This window comes from Boleophthalmus pectinirostris, unplaced genomic scaffold, assembly GCF_026225935.1.
Source record: "Boleophthalmus pectinirostris isolate CB_2022bp ecotype Guang Dong unplaced genomic scaffold, ASM2622593v1 HiC_scaffold_2, whole genome shotgun sequence".
Lineage (NCBI taxonomy): Eukaryota > Metazoa > Chordata > Actinopteri > Gobiiformes > Gobiidae > Boleophthalmus > Boleophthalmus pectinirostris.
Genome location: NW_026571152.1, coordinates 17,719,534 through 17,738,556, shown reverse-complemented (window position 1 = coordinate 17,738,556; position 19,023 = coordinate 17,719,534). Strand labels below are relative to the sequence as shown.

Genomic DNA, 19,023 nt, shown 5'->3' with positions numbered 1-19,023 from the left:
TGTCAAAATTAAATTGTAAATGTGGAAGAATTAGCCTGCAGTGGTGGAAGAAGCATTCAAATCTGTATGTGAGATACAGGAGCTAGAGTTGTTGAATGTATCGAAAATCAGATACTAATCAATACCAAATCCATTTTCAGGACAGGATATCAGGACAGAAATGAACCTATCCTAAATAACTTCAGAATGATCTTGAGCTGTATCAGAACTAGTATAAGACCACAGTGACTATTGTATGCCCATGGACCACTATGGAAACTACCTGGACCACCAAGGAACTACACTGATATAAGACCACATGGTAAAATAATTGACCTACTATTATATAATGTTGAAAATTACATTCTATTGTCTAGAGAAAGAGTATTTTTATTATCATTGTGGTATCAGAATCTGTGTTGTGTATCGAGTCTATTAGTATAAAAATTGAGTTTGAAGATTTAGTATTGTGTTAACACTAACAGGAGCAAACAAAAGTAAAACTTAAAGTATGGCATAAAAATAATCTAAAGTTAACTCAAACTATGAACATGCTAAAATAAAGTTTTGGGATGGGAGAAGGTTGGCTGTGCAATGCCCCCAATTGTTCCTGCTAGTGATGTGCCAAAGGGTTTTTGAGAGCTTAGAACTATGTACAACAATTTAAATATCTACTCACTCCTTTGAAAGACAGGTAGCTTTAATGTGCTTATCCTTCTTTATCCTTATCTTAGTCCACACATTCAAAAACAATATGTGCTTGGGCTCTCAACTGTCCACAATGAACGCTTTCTTTTCTACTCTTGTCAGTGTTACCCCACAAATATTCATAATTTTCCAAAATGTCGTTATGAAACTTGCAAATCATGAAATTTCTTGCATTTTACTCAACTTTACCCACAATTTCTTCACTTTTTAAAGGTCACAGTGTTCCTCTTGATTGCCCCCTGGTTCATCTCGTCATCTGATGTAATCCCTCTCTCTCTCGCATCTCCGGATCTGATCATTTGTGTTTTTTAGTCTTCTTCCATTCTTACCTGTCTGTCTGACGGGCTTCTTATACTCCATTAGTGTATATTTTAACAGGACAAAATGGCTGTTCACATCACAGCGCTGTCTCCGCTCCTGCCACTCAAGTGCTGTTATGAAAGCAGGCTCATTCCGTTTGAAGGTGCCAGATAAAAGGTTAGCACGAGTCGGGACCTGTCAGCCCAAATTGTGGACGGAGGAAAACGAAAAGCCCCAGAATGGTCATGCCTTCTGGGATGGAAGATGGAGATGGGAGTGGATGGCAGACTGCTGTTTCTTGGAGGAGTTACGAAACAGACCAGGCAGACCAGATCTCCAGTGGTTTAAGATGATGCTGTAGTTTGAAGGACTTCTGATGCTCTGATGATGATCCAGCAACTTAACTTCAGCGGCCGGATGACGAAACTCCAAAGAACATGGGTGGAATTTGAATTAATCAATCTGTGTCTTGTTATGGAACAGGTAGAAAGTGTGGTTATAGCTTATTTTGATTCTGTGAGTGTGGTAGTTAGACCTAGGAAAAATGCAGGTTACATTTTGCTCTATTCTAAAAATTGTCATCTATGGTGACATTTGTTTCCAGTGCTACTTGTGAAATATGTCAGAAACAGTAAAAAGCCACTTCTCTAGGTCTCAAGCCAGGTTTATGGTCAGGTCTACTTGGAGGATTAGTATATTGTTCTTGTTTTTAAGTGAAAGCTGCATACTTAAGGAAACCTATCCAGACCTGCAAACAGCATTCTAACTAATCAGAAATCTTCATGCAGGTCTGTGACGTCTCAGATACTGGGCCTTTTGACTACCTACCAAACTACATAGACCCTGGTCTAATCCCCACTCTGACAAGTGCATACTGTCATTTTGTCCATAGACACACTACTGACTTTGGTCTTAATATTATGGTCATGGAATATTGTCATACCAGTCTACCAAGCGATTTGTAGTGTTATCATTTGTCAGGCCAGCATGTAGTAGCTGTCCTTACTGCCCATGGAGAGTGAAAGAGTCAAAGGTTGTCTACAAGTTCAATGGCCATACACATACCCTGCTTTTGACTAACTGTTGCAGAGATTCAGCCAAGTAACACATGTATACATTTTAATGACATGTAGAGGATCAGGTTTTAGTCTCTCACAGCCACACCACATGTGTGTACACTTCCACACAGCCACACTAGTTGCTCGATGCGAGGCGGGGAATTTCAAAGCCGTGATATATGATGTATTCCGTTTGGCAGACATTTTTATCCAAAGCCCACGGAGTGAAATAGTGTGACTGAGCTGAATTTATTAATCATTCAATTAACTAAATGTTCGGTCTTGGTGTGGCTCAGATGAATGGACTGTCACTCCTTAATGCAATCTAATTCTGAGAGAGATGCTGTGAACTTAACTGCTCGGCAACTCTTTCCTTCCCCCTGTATTACTCATTCCCTACTATGTTTTGTCATTTGGGCTTGATTATTTTTCTCCATCGCGCAGCTGAAAATCTAACAGCTCATAGCAACAGTTCAAGTGGCCGATGCATCTTCCCCCTCCCCTCTCCACACTGAGTCCTCCTGTGTGTCTTTGGGCTGTGGGTGAAGACTCTCGGAGCGCTGGATCGTATCGCACTATCAGGCCAGTTCAACCATAAATTACCTGCAGCTAACAAAGCGTGTGGCCGTAACTATTACCCCGGCAGTCAAAGTCACCCCGGCCACACGGCGAGGCTGCATTGTGAGATGGGCCACCACAGGGAGAGGGCTGGGACACTGTGGTTTAAAATGTTTGCTCTGGAATGTTCATTTAGTAATGTGTTTGTTTGAACTTTATTACACTATTTTGTGATGTTGTCTCCTCATCAAAAACACCCAGAGTTGTGTTTTGTTTCATATACACATGTTTAACACACAAATACTGCATATTTAGGCTGAGTCCTTCTCTCAAGCTGAAAACACTGTGTGCCTCCTCGTGATGTAATGTGGTAATAGAGGAAGTCCTCCACTGTGTTTTCAAACTTCATACACCTTCACCATAATCATTATTTTAGGCCAACCCAATACTATACAAATTAGGCAGACAGTTGTTTGAAAGTTGGTAGATAGATTTTTGTTTCTTTAGGAAGTGGTTTTTGGAAATAAATATTTTGCATGACATATTCAAATCTCCATTCAGTGCATATTCTATAGAGTGTAATAAATGTGACTGGCCCATTGTGGCCATTTTGAGGCCTGCGTTGTCTTGACTCCATTTTAAACATCTAACATGACATCACTGGCCAGTACAGATGTTATTTAACAGTTTGTAGTGCTAAACTCTTGCAGTGCCCATGGACTCTCCCCTCCCTCTTTTTCTGGGTGGTAGCGGCTAATTGCGAGTAGCGTGTTGCGTGCCCTGGAGGTGAGTGTTAGCAGCAGGACAAATGAGAATACAGCTCACCATCTGCCCACGGAGACTCTCCCTCGGCCTCTCCTTGTCCCTCCAACCTCTGTCCCCTTCTTTAATCTTACACTGTACATTTTAATCTCTACCACCACTAATTCTCTAGCCTTGTTTTTGCCCTTCTACACCCCATAGCTGCTCATTTGTGTCCCCCTGGCCCACTAACATGCTTTCAGAGCTCTCCAAGTATCTTCTCCACTTTGAACAGCTTTGTTGCTTGTTCTTGCAGTTGGCAGCATAGTGGCCGTGGTTAGCTGGTTCAGGGAGTGTTTCCTGGAATATTCTTGATGGGTTGGAGTTTGCATGTTCTCCCAGTGTCTACGAAGGATTCTTTCATGTGCTTTGGTCTCTCCTGTCAACTTAAATACACAGACAATAAACTAAGCTAAGTACCTCTGATTATGAAACTCCTGACATGTCACAGCCTAGTGGCTTTGAAGGATGAGCCAGAAGAAGACGACACATTTCTCTAACAAAACTATAGGATTAGAATATCCCAAGCTCTCTCTCAACCCTCAGTATTCCAGCCTGTATGTCTCTGCACAGTGGTCAGGTGGGGCGTATGTTCAGAGCCTCCTCACAGCAGACTCACAGACTGCTCACGGTGAGATCCATAGGCGCTGACACAGAAGGTGACCCCCGGGCGGTAACCTTGGAGACCAACTGTATTAAAATGAATTTGAGTGGAGGGGCTGTCCTGACAGCAGCATAATTACATCGCGGAGCATCAGTGCTAATTTATGCAGCCTGCATTGAAGCGGTCAGGAGTGTGAGATGGGGTCAGCCTGGGCCCCACAAACACACATGTACAGGTGTGCACCGGGACAGTACACACTCACACACATGGATCAGAATACCAACACAAAGAGGTAAATACAGACGCTCAAACCCTCTGCCCCTGCAGAGACTGTCTGAGTCTGGGTTCTGATCTCAGCAGACACATCAGACATGATTGTGACTGCTTTCGCTCCTCGTTCTCAGGCCTTAAAATGTTTAAAAACAATACGTGAGCAATCCCCACACAAGCCCCTCGTGTGTAGCAGCAGTCTAATCCAAGCACCACAGACCACCTCTGCTCGGATATGTGTTTCAGCTCCACTGGGACTATCCAGGGGTATTCCTATAATCCCTTCAGCCTGAGCCAGGCTCTGATGGCATCCAAAACGGTTGCCCAATCCACTTGCTGGCTTCTCACAATGTGGAGGAGCAGCGGCTCTAGTCCAGTGACAGAGCTCCTTACCCTATCTCAAAGGGAACACAGACATATCCTGCAGAGTAAACTGTGGAGTAAACCTTTTATGACCCAAAGCTCAAGACAATAGGTGAATGCAGGAATGACTGACAAAAAGCTTTCAGAATGTAACCTTTTCTTTTCTCTCAGGTGTGCAATAGAAACCCATTGTCTAACTCCCCACACCCTAAGCTCCCCTATCCAGTCTCACTTTTATTCCACTATAGATTAGTTAGTCCCTCTGCGCTAATTAGCCACTCATTAACAACAATCCATACACAGAAAAATGGCGTTCCTCTCTTGAATGCTAAAATGATCCCTTGATTACTACAATCTTTTGCTCTCACAGTCTGCCGGGTTAGTCTACAGTGAGCGTGGAGCCGTTAGTGCGCGCTAAAGTGCAGGTCGGGAGCTGGGAAGGGGGCGAGAAAGAGGGGAAGACATTGATGTAAGCTCCCTCCACTCCATTGTAGCCATCGTGACCAAGGGCACACTAATCTATGCCATTAGCCGGTCCCGACGAGTCTCTCATAATGTTACCGCTAGCTGCTCTGCTGTGACGTGGTCCTGGTGTGTAGGGCTAGCATGTGTGTATGTGTGTGTGTGTGTGGTAATGGCGCTCTAGCTTAGTTGCTCTCCTGTGAAAATGACAACGTTCCTGCCAAATTAATATCATTACGATCAGAGTTTAATGGGCCAGCTCTGCCTTCTTATTTAAAACAGAACATCCCCGTGTCGACCTCCAGTATGGCGGGGGGAGGGGGGCAGAGGAGAATGGGTTTCCGAGGAGTAGATGAATGAGGAGAAGGGACTACTTTTTACCTTTTACCTGGCAGTGGAACAGTTCTGCTCAGGTCACAGCGAGGTGAAGAGTGCTCCCGTTCTTGAAGGTGATATGAAGTTCTTTGCAAACTGTGTCACTGGTTTGGGAAGCTATTATAAAGGGAAATCAACATGGATTGAAGCAGGTGCACCAGGAACGATGTGGGTTGGATTCCGTGACATGTGGAGGATTTGTGTGTGAAGTTTGCATTCTCTCTCCATGTCTGAGTGGGTGCTCCATCAGACTAAAACATGCACAATAGGCTAATCTGCCTCCAGTTTTTCTGGGATTTGGGGACAATGCACATGTGATCGGTCTATGCTCTAAGTCTACAGTTAATTTAAGAGAATTGGACAAACTTGGATATGAAATAATGTGTCCAGAAATGCTCCAAATTTATATTGATTTTGCTTCCATGCTCAATTTAGAAACAAGTTACAGTCATTTTGAGAGCAGTGAGGAGAGAGATTGTTCCTAATAATACTCTAGACCATGTAGAAGTAATCCGTTTCAGAAAAAATTAAGATTTATAACAGCTTATTCTTAAATATGACAAGGGCTAAAAAAAATATATCAATTTTATATAGCTAAGTCCTTGTCATCTTCGCTTGCTTCATCACAGGTATGATAGCCCTTACAACTGAAGCGTAGCAGTGGCTTAAATGGATGATACCATTGTGGTATCGTCCATTTAAGCCACTTACAAAAAGTCTCCATGTCCTGGGTCCTGTTCTAAAAGTAAATCAACTCCATTAGAATTCTAGTCTATTATTTAGTAACAGAACAATGTTTATCTGGTCCATACACAGACTCCAAAACATGCCATGTGCTGAGAGGTTTTAAAGCTCATGACAACTGATGACACATCTATTTTCTGTAAGTGTGCACAGTCTTGATATTCTTGGTTTCAGTGTAGTAGAAACTCAAGAATTGTTAGGTTTGAGTTCTTATTGGGCTTTTGGAGCTATGGTGTTGCTTCCCAGTGAGAATGATTGGTTAAAACTTCTTCACCTTTTAACCATACAATTGTTACTCTTAAATTTACAGTTTTCTAGTTTATATTTCTTGTTGCTGTCCCCGTCTCAGAACTCCCAGTCGCTGCTTGAACAGGCATGCTGCATTTCTGTCCTGTTTTGTAACACTATCACCGCTTGTATGTTTTACAGTAGACCCTCTCCTCTTCCCTTCTCTTTTTAGGCTCTTTTCGCAGTATTTTAGTGGTGCGGTGCAGTGAGGTGCGGTGGATGTCATTCGTCACCGGGAGTGCGCGGTGTGATAATGAGTTAATTTGGCGATGTGCTCGGCGGGCTGCCTGTGCACGGCTATACCAGTGTTAGCACAGTGTACAGGGCTGGAACACCTTCACTCTTTCTCCTCCGTGTGTGCGCGCATGTCTGTGTGTGTGTGTGTGTGCGTGGATATGTCAGGTTGCCGCGGGAGACCAATTAGCTGGAGCATCACTGAGGAGGTGGCCCTATTACACCAGCTCATCACACGGACAGCACGGCTCAGCTCATAATAGAAACACTGACACTTATAGTACATTGACCATATGGAATAATGACTCGAGTGTGTCAAACTGTCAGACGCTAGTCACCGCTCTGTGCACCAGGTGGTACCAACTTAACCAACTTTTGTGAATTATCGCCGTATCTTACCGCGCCTGAATGGTTGTCGTTAGCGATGTGTAACTTTGTGTTTGAGTCTTTCTCTGCTTAAACCTTGATTTTAGTATTTGGTGAGTGCACAAGCAGGACTAGTAAGTATGACTCTTTATGGGCTAAATATATGAGATCTTTACTATTGAACTAAACAGATATGACACAATGTCAAATTTCAATTATAAAGTGCAATTGTTTTAAATATTATTGATGCAGTAAAAGAGAAACAAATGTATTACATTAATCATTTACTTTCACTTGAACTCCAGGAAGAATAAGCTTTACTTTTGTCAATACTAATGTGGATGCAATAAATAAAATAAATGTATTACTTGAACTCATTAGAATGCACAAATATATTTATTTTATCTTTTGCAACATGAATGGGAGCCATTTTAATATTTTGTTATGGCTTTTTTTTTGTTATTAAAATTTAACTCTACCTTTTAATTTATTCATGTATTTATGTATTTATTTATATTAAAGTCAGCATAGCACTTTGCTTATTTCTGCTCCAGCTGGGACCTTGGCATACATACACACTCCACTGAGTATGAGACACATGGGAAAAAGCGACACTTGTGGAGAGGAGCAGAAGTGAAAAGAGTTTGAGGATGTGTTTGATCCAGGAAATCAGAATCAAATCAGAAAATACGCTACATCATATAAAGTAATTACATCTAGATTTGTATGTTTAATCAAATAGCAAAAACACAGAGAAGGGCTATTCATTAGTCATTATTCTCAACAATATTATACATTTGAAGCCACGCACTCTCATGCACAAGCACGTGTACCTGGGGCAGTCCTGGATCTCCCGCAGTATGCGCCCTGGCCAGAGACTTTTGTAGGCCACAGTCTGTGGTTGTGACCCAACACAAAGAGGATGAAATAACAAACGGACTTCCACTCTTCCCTCAGACGCAGCACATAAGTGCAGCTTTAGTGTAATGTAGCACTGAAACTAAACATTCTGTAGATCCAACACTTTACGTTGGTCTTTACACCAGAATGGCCCGAGTCCACACACTCAAAGAGGTGAACAGAGTTTGGGCATTCTATGTGGGCTTTTATTGGCAATTTAAATTTAGAGATGAGATGGTGCAGTCACTTTCAGTTGTGTGTTTATTTGTAACAAAGCCTTTTATGTGACTGGTGATGCTGCGTGGAGCATCTTCCCTTCCCTCTCTGTTCTCCACGTCTGAGTCAAACCCACTGATTATCGGCTCATGTTTGGGTAAGTCTCATTCATGAGTCACTTTGCATGCTCCTTTTATGGTGAAGTGGAGGTGTAAAGAGGGCGTCACGCCCTCTCCACACCTACGTCACGTACCCACATACCCACACCTACGTCATGTAGGTGTGGGTACGTGTGCAGATTCTAGCTGGATTTATAAAGCAGAGACTGCATGGTGGAGAGTGTAAACAGGATTTTATAAATCAGGAATTCGTGTGGTGCACGCCTCTCGTGGCCACTAGGAGTACACACTTGCTTGGGAAAATTCCGATGCAATCCTTTATACATGAGGCCCCAGATCTGTGTAGAGGCACCCCCACTCATAATAATCTGAATGAATGCAAGCTATATTAGGTATCACATCTCTGTGGAGACAAGCAGGTGGTGGACTCTCATCAGAAAAGTTACATGGTACAACTGACCTCAGACATATACACACGTGTGCACTTCAGTACTCAAAATTTGACATTCAGAAATATATTTTCCCCAGTATATTCAGTTCTGTTCTTTCTCTCTTTTCCCTCCTCCAAACTTTGATCCACCGTCCAGTGCGCAGGTAAAATGGGAAAAATGCAGATGACGCCCAATAAAGCCGGCGACCTCTTCATGTATAATTCACATCTTTTACGGTGGACTATGCTAAAGGAAGCCCATTTCCAGGCACAGAAAAGCCCTTTTAAAAGCTAATCCCACCGCCAGTGTCCGGGTCCTTTTACTGCCCCCCTTTAATGAATAGGTGTCCAATAAGGCCTTTTATTGTCTTAGCATATGTTGCTTTTATTAGCTGAAAATAATTAGCTTGTGCGGATCACTTCGGAAGTCCTCTCGCAAGATCAAAATGAGATAGTTTCACAGTGGCTGGGCAAGTCCTTCCGAGTCCGCGTCGTTTTCCCCTTGGATGCCTTGTGTCCTGGCTCTCCATCTATACCTTTCCCTCCCCCCCTCCTCCATTTCGCCATCCCTCCCTCCTCTCCTTCTCCTCATCCTCCTCCCACTGTCCTTTGCAATCGTTTCTTACTTTCCATTGTTTCGGTGAACATGCAGCGAGGAGGTATGGCAGAGTGTGCATTAACACCTTGAACAATGGCGTCGTGGCTATAGGCTGTTGATGGGTGACATGTGGGTGATCTTATCTGTACAATAGGGGGGAAATTTGAAAAAAAAAATGCATGGGACTACAGTGGGGATTTGTACACGCCTTTGTCCTGTCGACTTGTCACTCCTACATACTTCAGCCTTCCTTTGCTTTGTGCGAGCAGGGAGAAATTAGGACTGCAAGGTTGTAGACAAAACATGGTGTGGGGATAGTGACTGTTTTGGAAATTGCAGTAGCTATAGGGATATTTGTATTAAGCACTTCTTAAGTTTGTATAGTAAGTATTGTAAGTTTGGTTTCAGTACTCTTGAATGTCTGCCATCTGCTTTTCTCCATGGAGATGTTATTGCTTTGTCTGAAATGTTTCACGGTACAGCCATATCCAATGACATATCCATAGAAGTTATACTGCACCTTCAAAGGAAAAATTAGCAAAAGACAGTTTACAAGCTTTAATCATGATATAACAGTTTATTTATTTTGATTGATTAGTGTATGTTTGAGTAAACTTATAATTTTTTACCTACCCCCCTTTCCTTACTTAAGATTCTTAAATGAAGAACACAGATGTTCATAAATGTTGGGCTGTCATTTTTCAACAACACTGTCAATGAAATGAATTCTCTTGTTGGTGAAATGCCACTAAGAAGAGGTGGAGCCAGCAGCAGGGAATCAATTCTGTTGTTTTGAACAGGAAGTCAATGGACCTGTTTTTATGGTTATATTGTTAAGTCATTGTAGATCAATATAGCTAAAATGTAAAATCACAATCATATGTTATAGTATATAACAAAATAAAATACCTCAAATAAAGCATCATAGGTTAACTTGCAGAGACTTCAAGTAAAAATACAGATAATCCACATATCTCTTTGTCAACCCCATCCTGAATCTTTACTTAAAGGTGCACTATGACACTTTTCCAGCCAGTGGTTGTTTCCATGGAGATATGCTAGGGAGATTGCTTTCCCTGGAATGTACCACAGAATGGCATTAAACTGGCTTATTATTTAATTGTGAGGGTAGTAATTATCAGTGTTTTTGTGTGTGTGTTTGTTTTTACAATAAAACAATTCCTTGAAAAACATGTACTCTTGTAAGTGGGCCCACATCTCCACAAATTGGAAACGTAAACCTGCATGGCGCTTGTCTCAATAGAAATACCGTGAAAAATTCCAGGCAAAGCAGCAGCATCTACACGGTGGCAGACCCTCCACTTGGAAAGATTCACTGTGCACCTTTAAGTTTCTGTTTTGACAACTGAAATCTGAAATATCCAGTCGTGACGGACACTGCTGAATTTGCAATCTGTTGTGCTGCCTTTACACAAATAAACATTGTATTCACATCAAGCTTCAATTCACTTACCTTCAAGACTTTTATTATGACCATGTCCCATAAGGCCTCACTGCATCTGGACCTGCTCCTGTGCTGAGTGATGGCTCTTCAGGGACACGGGGCCATCACAGGACAAAGATGAAGAAGAAAAGGTAGAGTAGAGAGACCCAGATTTAAAATGACATGGATGACGTAATGGAGAGATGGAGAAGTGGAGGAAGTGCGTTCATCTTGTTCTTAACGCTCCTCCGGGGACCAGCGCATCTCTGGGTCAGTATTAGCCATCAGCTCTCTGGCTAATGGAGACTTTAGTGCAGTTTACATGACCAGTACACTGGGAGCTCAATATATTGTAGATGGGAGTTACCTAAAACATGGGTAATTCTAACCTCTGTTTGTCTGTTGTAAGTATCGCTGGTATCAGATCATAAAGTTGCTGCCATAATGTTGAGGATTTGTGTATTACCTCTATTATTTAGTTGTAATAGTGTGTAGTTCAGTAGTCACAGTGTGTATTGTGCTGTTATCACAGTGTTTAGTGTGTGTACTGCAGTGCTACCTCTGTGTTTAATGTGTATTCAGAAGTACTAGTTGCTGTGTGTTTTTTGTGTGTAAACTGAGGGTATTGTGTTACCTTTATATGTAGTGTGTACCACAGAAGTACTAGTCAGTATGTGTCCTGCAGTGTTACCCTAATGTTTAGTGTGTAACTTAGAAGTACTAGTGTGCGTGTATTTGGGTGTGACCTGAGGATGCAGTGTTACCTCTGTATTTAGTGTTACCTCTGTATATAGTGTGTAACTCAGTAATCAGTATGTGTACTTCAGAAGTACTAGTCGGTGTGTATTTGTGTGACCTGAGGGTGCCTGGTGCAGGGTGACAGAGGTTACTTGAACCATGATGTGGGTGTCACTGCTCTGTGAGCTGTGTGCTGAGTGTTTGAGGAGCTAATCTCCTGTGCTCCTGGTCCACTGGTCAGGCTGAATAGAGGGACAGCTTGTTTATCTGTGAGGGGACCGCGTTACCCAGGATTCCCTGTACAGCTGGGCCAGGCACGCTCAGCTGAGCTGTCAGCCCCAGAGGCTCCACAACACACTGAGACATAAGGCATGTGTTTCACTGCTTATTTATTAAATGTAAAATATCTTCATCACAGATTAAAAATCAGACACCTCCATCTATTTGAAACATCACAGGTGGAAATAAAAACATTCCTGAAACAGAATTACAAACCCTTTGGAGTCCCACTGTGAGGATCCACGACTGGACAGAGGGCTGAGGCACAACTGCATGGTCACTATGTGAATCCAAGGTCAGGTGTTTAGAGTTACAATTACAAGAAACAAGAAATACTGGGTGATATGTTCTGGTTGAGCAGCAACAAAAATACTGATTTTCCAATTATGTATTCTGGACATTTACACTATTGTAAGTACGAGACTTGTAATATTAATTAAAATATACCTTAACATTTTCTGTTTAAATGCCAAAGAGTGACCAATGTTCCTAAACCTTCTCTCTGATGGCTTCTGAAGACAGAATTGAGCCACACAAACCCAAAATGACAGAAAACGTCATGAGCACAAAGCTCTTGCACAGCAGTACGGCAGGCGTGTGGCCTCCATGCCTCAGCCCTCACTGGAGCTGCACAAACTGAGCACACTGACACGGATGGTGCGCAGAAACACGGACAGGCAAAAGGAGAACCACCCACAGGAAGGACAACAGGACCACTCCACAACACTGTCCAAGAGAGGGGATTGCCTGACGATAGCATCAAGTCATTTTTAGTTTTCCTTTTTTTCTACTTTTTATAGGATTATTTTGAAGTGCATGCCATATGAGAACTTGAGGTTATAAAAGTACCTGAAAGAATTGCTATTTTGTTTTTTTGCATGCATAGGTGTTTTCATATTTACAATGCTTATATACAGGGATGGGCCAAAAACAGCAGCTCTACAGTGGGTTTATTTACAACCGGGTCAAAGGTGAATGTTACACATGTTTGGGGGTCACATGCACAGGGTCAGAAAACCTATAGCTGATGAAGACACTAAACAGAACACAGCAAAAGAACACGTCACATCTTTAACCCTTTTTGCTTTTGATACGCTTTTTAAACAACAGATTATTGCGCAGTTCTGTACAATGACCATTCTGTCGAGAGTCCATGAGGTCCTTCAGGTGTCTGAATAGGAAGACGGGGGTTGTTACTTATTGCAAAATATCTAGGAAGAAACTAGAGGTGTGCTGCCATATTAGACTCATTATTCTCATTAGACCCATAACTCATAATTATTCCTTTGGTTTGCCATATTGCTAAAACACACTGCAAAAAAAAAATGTATTAGTTGGGGTTTAATTCAGAATGTTTATCTTATGTTGTGTAGTTGATGAGAAGACACATTTTTACTTGTTTTTAGATGATTCACTGTAAAAATAATAAATTTCTTTTTGGCAAAATAATCCAACAATGGTTTAAGATGTTTTATCTTTTAATGTTATTGTCCTAATAAATAACTGTAACTGTACTGTACTGTACTGTAACTTGTGCTTTGAGAAGAAAGAAATATTGAAATAAACTCAAAATACTTTGCCCAATGTAAGGTTCCTTTAAAATGTGTCATGCCCTGTTATATCTATAGTTATACGGCGTTACATTGTTATTGTAGTGTAGTTATTTTAGCACCCCATAGAAAAAAATACTGTGTGAAGATAAATATTCTGAATTCAAGGCATATTTAAACTGATATTTTCTGCAGTGCTTTTTGAATTTTGAAAACACGAGTCCAAGTTGACCTTTGTATTTGTATTGCCATTGCTTATCATATGCATACTATACTATCATTGCTTATCATATATGCATGGCTCGGGTGAACAGTTCCAAACACCTCTGTCCGAAACACCACAGATGTTAGCTAGCATTAGCATATATGTACAACATGTCATGAGTCACAAGTTTCAGAAGACACACAACAAAATTCACCATGTTGTTATATTACAGACTGTAGGCCTATATTTGCACATTTGGAAGTCTTTCTGTACACTTGGTCATGTACGTTTTGGTCAGATTGTCTTCGGTGTTGTGTATGTGGACACATGCTCATGCACCTATGGATATGTGGCTGTGGTGTGCATCAAATAATTAGCCTGTTTTATGTTCCATCACTTGATATTGCTCTGAATTTCTCCTAAATATTCCATCTCATTCAGACTTCTTTTTCATTTAAGCTTCCCATACAAGCTGATGAGCCACTGTAATTAGTCTGGGAAAATTATTAGTACAAGATTAATGGTTAAAATTTGAATAGTCAATAAAAAACTGTGTAACATGTCATTTTTAACTTCATCTCCAACAAATTTCTACAGAAAGACTTGACGTTTGTGGTTGGAACCTCATTTAAGTGCATACTGTTGTTGCATTGTCCCACATTGTCCTGCATTATATTGGCGCTGATTGGGAAGGGCATCCAGTGCAAAAAAAAAATTTAAGTAAATAAATAAATCTGATATTTTAACTATAGTTGTGCACAATGTAACCTTTCTGGTGAGGGTAAGTCGCATGCTTGTCTTGTCTGAATGTTCCGCACTCTGACATAAATCTCATCTATTCTTATCTCCATGGAAACCAAGCTATGGGTTAGATCTGTGGAGAGTGGAGCCCACTTAAAGTAAAAAAGCATAATAAACAAATACAAGGTAGATATGTTTAATGTCATACAGTGGAACATTCCAGGCAAAGAAAACATCCCCAAGGAGACAAGCAAGGCCCTACACCAGAAAAGTTCCACAGTGCACCTTTAAACCGCTGTTGGGATTTCTTATGGCGTTCACTTGAATTTCCATCAGAGTAGCTAAATTCAAACTAATATGAAACACACAAACTGATCTCAGTCCATGCATCTGGATTACACGTTGAAAGTATTCCCGGCTCATTTGAACCGCACCAGCCGCTAACAAACCGCTGTGAAAGTCAGCCCAGTTCAAGGGGGCACCGCAGAGTCAGAAATCTTCAGAGGGTCCAACATTTGAGCAGAGCTAAATCAAGATGGCCTGTGCGCAGGGCGAGATGACTGGAGCTCGCCTGCCTGTGAAGCTCAGAGCCGGAGACACTGGGCTGGCATTTGGTGGTCTTTGATAGAGCTTTGACATGGACTTATCGGCAGAGGGGCAGGTGAGAGACAGGCAGGGACATGGGCGTTTCATGTGGCTGTTAGCTAGCCTCCCTCTCATCATGACGCGACTTCAAACACGCTCAATCTGCCTCTGCTACACTAGCCATACAGCGCGCGAGAGGACTACTGGCACAACTTAACTCGGAAACATTTCTACAAATCTCCACATTTGCATTTCTTGTGCATTTTGTTTCACATCTGCTCCAGGAAGCTGTTCAGTTGGCGTTACATGTGGTTCGTTATGCATATATGTTGGCGACTGACTATGTGCGTGCCAGTTAGATCAATGTATCTAACCCTATCCTTGCTTCTCTCTCTGAATACTCTCTGAGTAATTGAAATCTCGATCAGAATTGGAAACGGTTGCAATTAGTAAAATGCAAAAGCTGCAATTATTCAGCCAATATAATTTGTTATTGCAGAAAACTAAATATCCCACCTCAGTGGGGTCTTAAATCCTGCAATTATGCACTCGCCAAACATATTCTGAAATGCATGTGAATAACGTATTTAGTTACACAGTTACAATAACAGGACTTTTTTTTTTTTTTTTTTGCACTGTGAATGCAATTTAGATTTAGAAAATTGCTATATAATCCTGAAATTGGTCTGGAGACCCTGTCATTTAAACCTCTATGAAGTTGATTTTTGTTTTGCACCAGTAATTTTTCAATCTTCTGTCAAATGTTAAAAAATCCTCTGTAAATTGATTCTTGATATTTGAAATATATAACAAATCCAATTTAATATTTGGACAAATTTGAACTGCAAAATTCAGACAAAATAATTCTGCTCTGGTCTCTTCTATTGAGCCCCTCTATAGCAGATTGTAAGGGAAGCTATGGCAGGAGCTTTGAGCACTTGAAAGCTCCGTGTCTGAGCGAGCTGGTTATGTGTGTAATTCTCTATGACATGTTTATTTTGCTGCTCTTTAAACTCTCCCTCTCTTCTCTGAGAACATCCAGGCTAATTACAAAGTGACAGGGCGGCCGTGTAGAACGGAGCAGGTTATGTCCAAGTGAGATGACAGCAAACGGAGTCATTTCTACTGTTGAAGGAGTGGATTTTACACCGGTGAAGAGTTAAATATGTAATGACTTATTGAGAATGAGTGTGAGTAGGTCTGGACGTGTTGAGTGGTATTATCCTGTTAATTACACGGGTTGAGCTTTACAAGTTAGAAACACATTTTTCAATGTAATTTAAGCGTAAGCTATTTAACATGTCTTCATTTCCATGTTTGATCGAAATATGCCCATTAAGCAAAACACAACTATGAGAAGTAATGTGTTTCAAGTCACAGGAGGCCAAGGACACCAGTGCAAATGATGAGTACTAGGGCTGCACAATATCTCATTTTCTTCAGTTTATATATTTATATATTTATATATCACCTTTTCATCTGACACTTGTATTACTTTTTTATATTAACTGAAAAATGTAAATAGATGGTTTTTGCTGTTTATTTAATTGATTTATATTTTGATTTTGATTTAGTTGTGAAGATTTTTTTTTTTTCCAAATTACATTTTTTACTTAAATTTTATCAGCTTCTTGTATCACAAAATATATTAAATACTGTCATATCAATGATTAACCTAGTTTATTACATAGGGCTACAGAAAAGCACCATATGACTATAAAATCAATCAATCAATGACACTATGACATTCTGCCAATTTGGAGAGATCATTAAAAATAAAATAAAGACACAATACAGTTTAAAGGTGCACTATAAATTACAAACTTGACATCACCTCAGTAAAAAATCATAGTTTTCTGTCTGATAAAGAACATAGCCATATATTTATTTTCTTATTGATAATATAACAAAATATTGTGCAGCCCTAGATTATACACCATAAAGGACACATATGTCAAATGAAATGTGTTTTGCTTAATCATAATGAAATATTTTAGAAAGTCATGTAGCCTGTTTAAATGTGTTTCTTACTTTTTACATACGCTGTGAACAGATTTTCCTTAACACACTTGGACAACCCTTAAACACAAAATATACACATTATTATAGACACATTGAAAAGCTGTGGTTGTCCTGGTGATTCCCTTCCAGACCAACGCTGGTGTCCTGCTCTCTGCTTTGACATGGTCCCATTATAGTTCAGTAGACAAATAAATAAATATACTGTTATATAAATATATGTACAGTAGCAGCTGTGCCGATGGGGAACAGCTCTTGTCTCTTGTGTCCCTGTCCTCTCAGTCTGTCCTCGGAGTGGTTGAGGACAAGACCTCTCTGGACAGAACCGTAGTCCACTTGTCCGTGTGTCAGTAGTTCCTCGTCTCCTAATTCCTTGCCTCCTTGGTCGCTTTCTTGGTGTGTCAGTAGTCCCTCGGCTCCTAGTTCCTTGGTCCCGTTCTTGATGTGTCCGTAGTTCCTTCCTCCATAGTTGCCCAATTGGTGTATTAGCCATCCCTAGCTCCCTAGTTCCTTGCCCCCTTGAGTACGGACTTGCTGTATAGTAGTCCCTCATTTCCTAGTTCATTGCCTCCTTGGTCTCTCACCCTGCATATCTGTAGTCCCTTGCATTCTAGTCCATTGCTTTCTTGGCCACGCTATATTCCTCTGTCTCCTAGTCCCTTGCCTCCTCGATCACTAACCTCTCCATCTTCTTCTCTTTGTGTCCTTACAGCAACAAGGAGCAGCCACCACCGTGTACCTCGCAGTGGCCCCGGAGCTGGAGGGCCTGGGAGGCATGTACTTCAACAACTGCTTCCGGTGCCTGCCCTCCCTCGAGGCCCAGGACGAAGGGAGCGCGGTCAGCCTATGGGAGCTGAGTGAGAGGCTGGTGTCTGAGCGGTGCAGGGGGGTACAGGCTCTGTGAGGGGGGCCATAGGGCTAAACTAAAGACTGGGCAAAGTCTATGTGTGGATGGGTAACACGCTATAATACAAGGTGTCTACAAAGGAGGTGGTAGTTTACAATGGAAGGGATGGATGGGTAGAATATTAGGACCAAATAAGGGGAGGTATTCACTTTTGTAACTTTCAGTCTTTTCGTTCCTATTAAGTTGTATTTAAAGCAACACTACTGAACTTTCATGGACATGTAAACTCATTCACATATTTTAAACTAAGCTGGCTAACTAATCTTAAGGGGGTTTCTAAACTTCACTCAGCATTCGCCTAGCGTGTTTTAATAATTGTGTGTAACCTGAAGCCTGCGAAATTAGATTATATTTGGACGATAAATATTTAAAAAAAAAATGCAAATTATGCTTGGGGAGAATACATTTTCAAGATGCTTTGAAACTTAGGCTTATAACATTGTTTTAAAATACAGGACTAATTTTATGTATTAATACTACAGCTAAAATGCCCTATCGTTAGCATTCCCTGACAAGCTAACATCACAGTAGCATAGCATCCAGTTCTATGTAAAGAAGCTACTGACCCTTTAATGTTGGGGGAATTTTAAAATGAACTAATTAAACTTAACATCTCAGTTACATAGTGTTGCTTTAAATCAATGATTTGTCTAGCTAACATATGCATCTGATTTAGTGCACTGTATATGATGTCTTCCCTTAGCTATAGCGTACTTTGCTAATTTCTTCAGTATTGAAAAATGCATGGGCCATATTTTGCTAAATTATTCTCAGCACATAATAAATAAAGATTACTAATGGTGGATATATAAACACTAAAGGTATGATTTTAAGTCTATGTACAGAATTCTGCAATATGTTTAACAACTCTTTGCAAGGTCCCTATGTCTCCTCTGTACAATATTTACAAAATCACACAGGGGCGTGGACATCAGGTTGTGTTTGCTATGTTTCTATGGATTCATTTACACTTGAGTTAGAGGTAAGAGTGTCCATGTTGACAGATGTGGAAGAATCCGTGGTCAGTCCATTGTTAGTGGTATGAGTGTGGAGGTTGGGTCTCCCTGACGCTTGCAGTGGGATTGTGCTTTGTGGCAGTCCGGGTGCCGCAGGTGGAGGTTCTGGTGAAATCTGTGGAGACACAAATGGAGAATTTGTTTAATAAAATGATTTTGTACAAAG

At 41.0% G+C, this 19,023-nt stretch overlaps 2 protein-coding genes across 3 annotated transcripts in view; one reads left to right on the top strand and one right to left on the bottom strand.

Moving 5' to 3' along the window:
• wwox (WW domain containing oxidoreductase) overlaps positions 1–19,016 on the top strand; it is a 180,870-nt gene extending 161,854 nt beyond the window's left edge. The window contains exon 9 of the mRNA XM_020932138.2: positions 17,647–19,016. Coding sequence (XP_020787797.1) covers positions 17,647–17,838 — 192 coding nt within the window. The 3' untranslated portion in view covers positions 17,839–19,016. The remainder of the gene's footprint in view (positions 1–17,646) is intronic.
• Positions 18,835–19,023, bottom strand: part of mafb (MAF bZIP transcription factor b) — a 62,217-nt gene continuing 62,028 nt past the window's right edge. Inside the window, exon 3 of one of the 2 annotated variants that reach the window (XM_055155435.1) lies at positions 18,835–18,972. The gene's annotated coding sequence lies outside the window, so the exon portion shown is untranslated. The remainder of the gene's footprint in view (positions 18,973–19,023) is intronic. The other variant, XR_008632397.1, reaches the window with a different exon arrangement.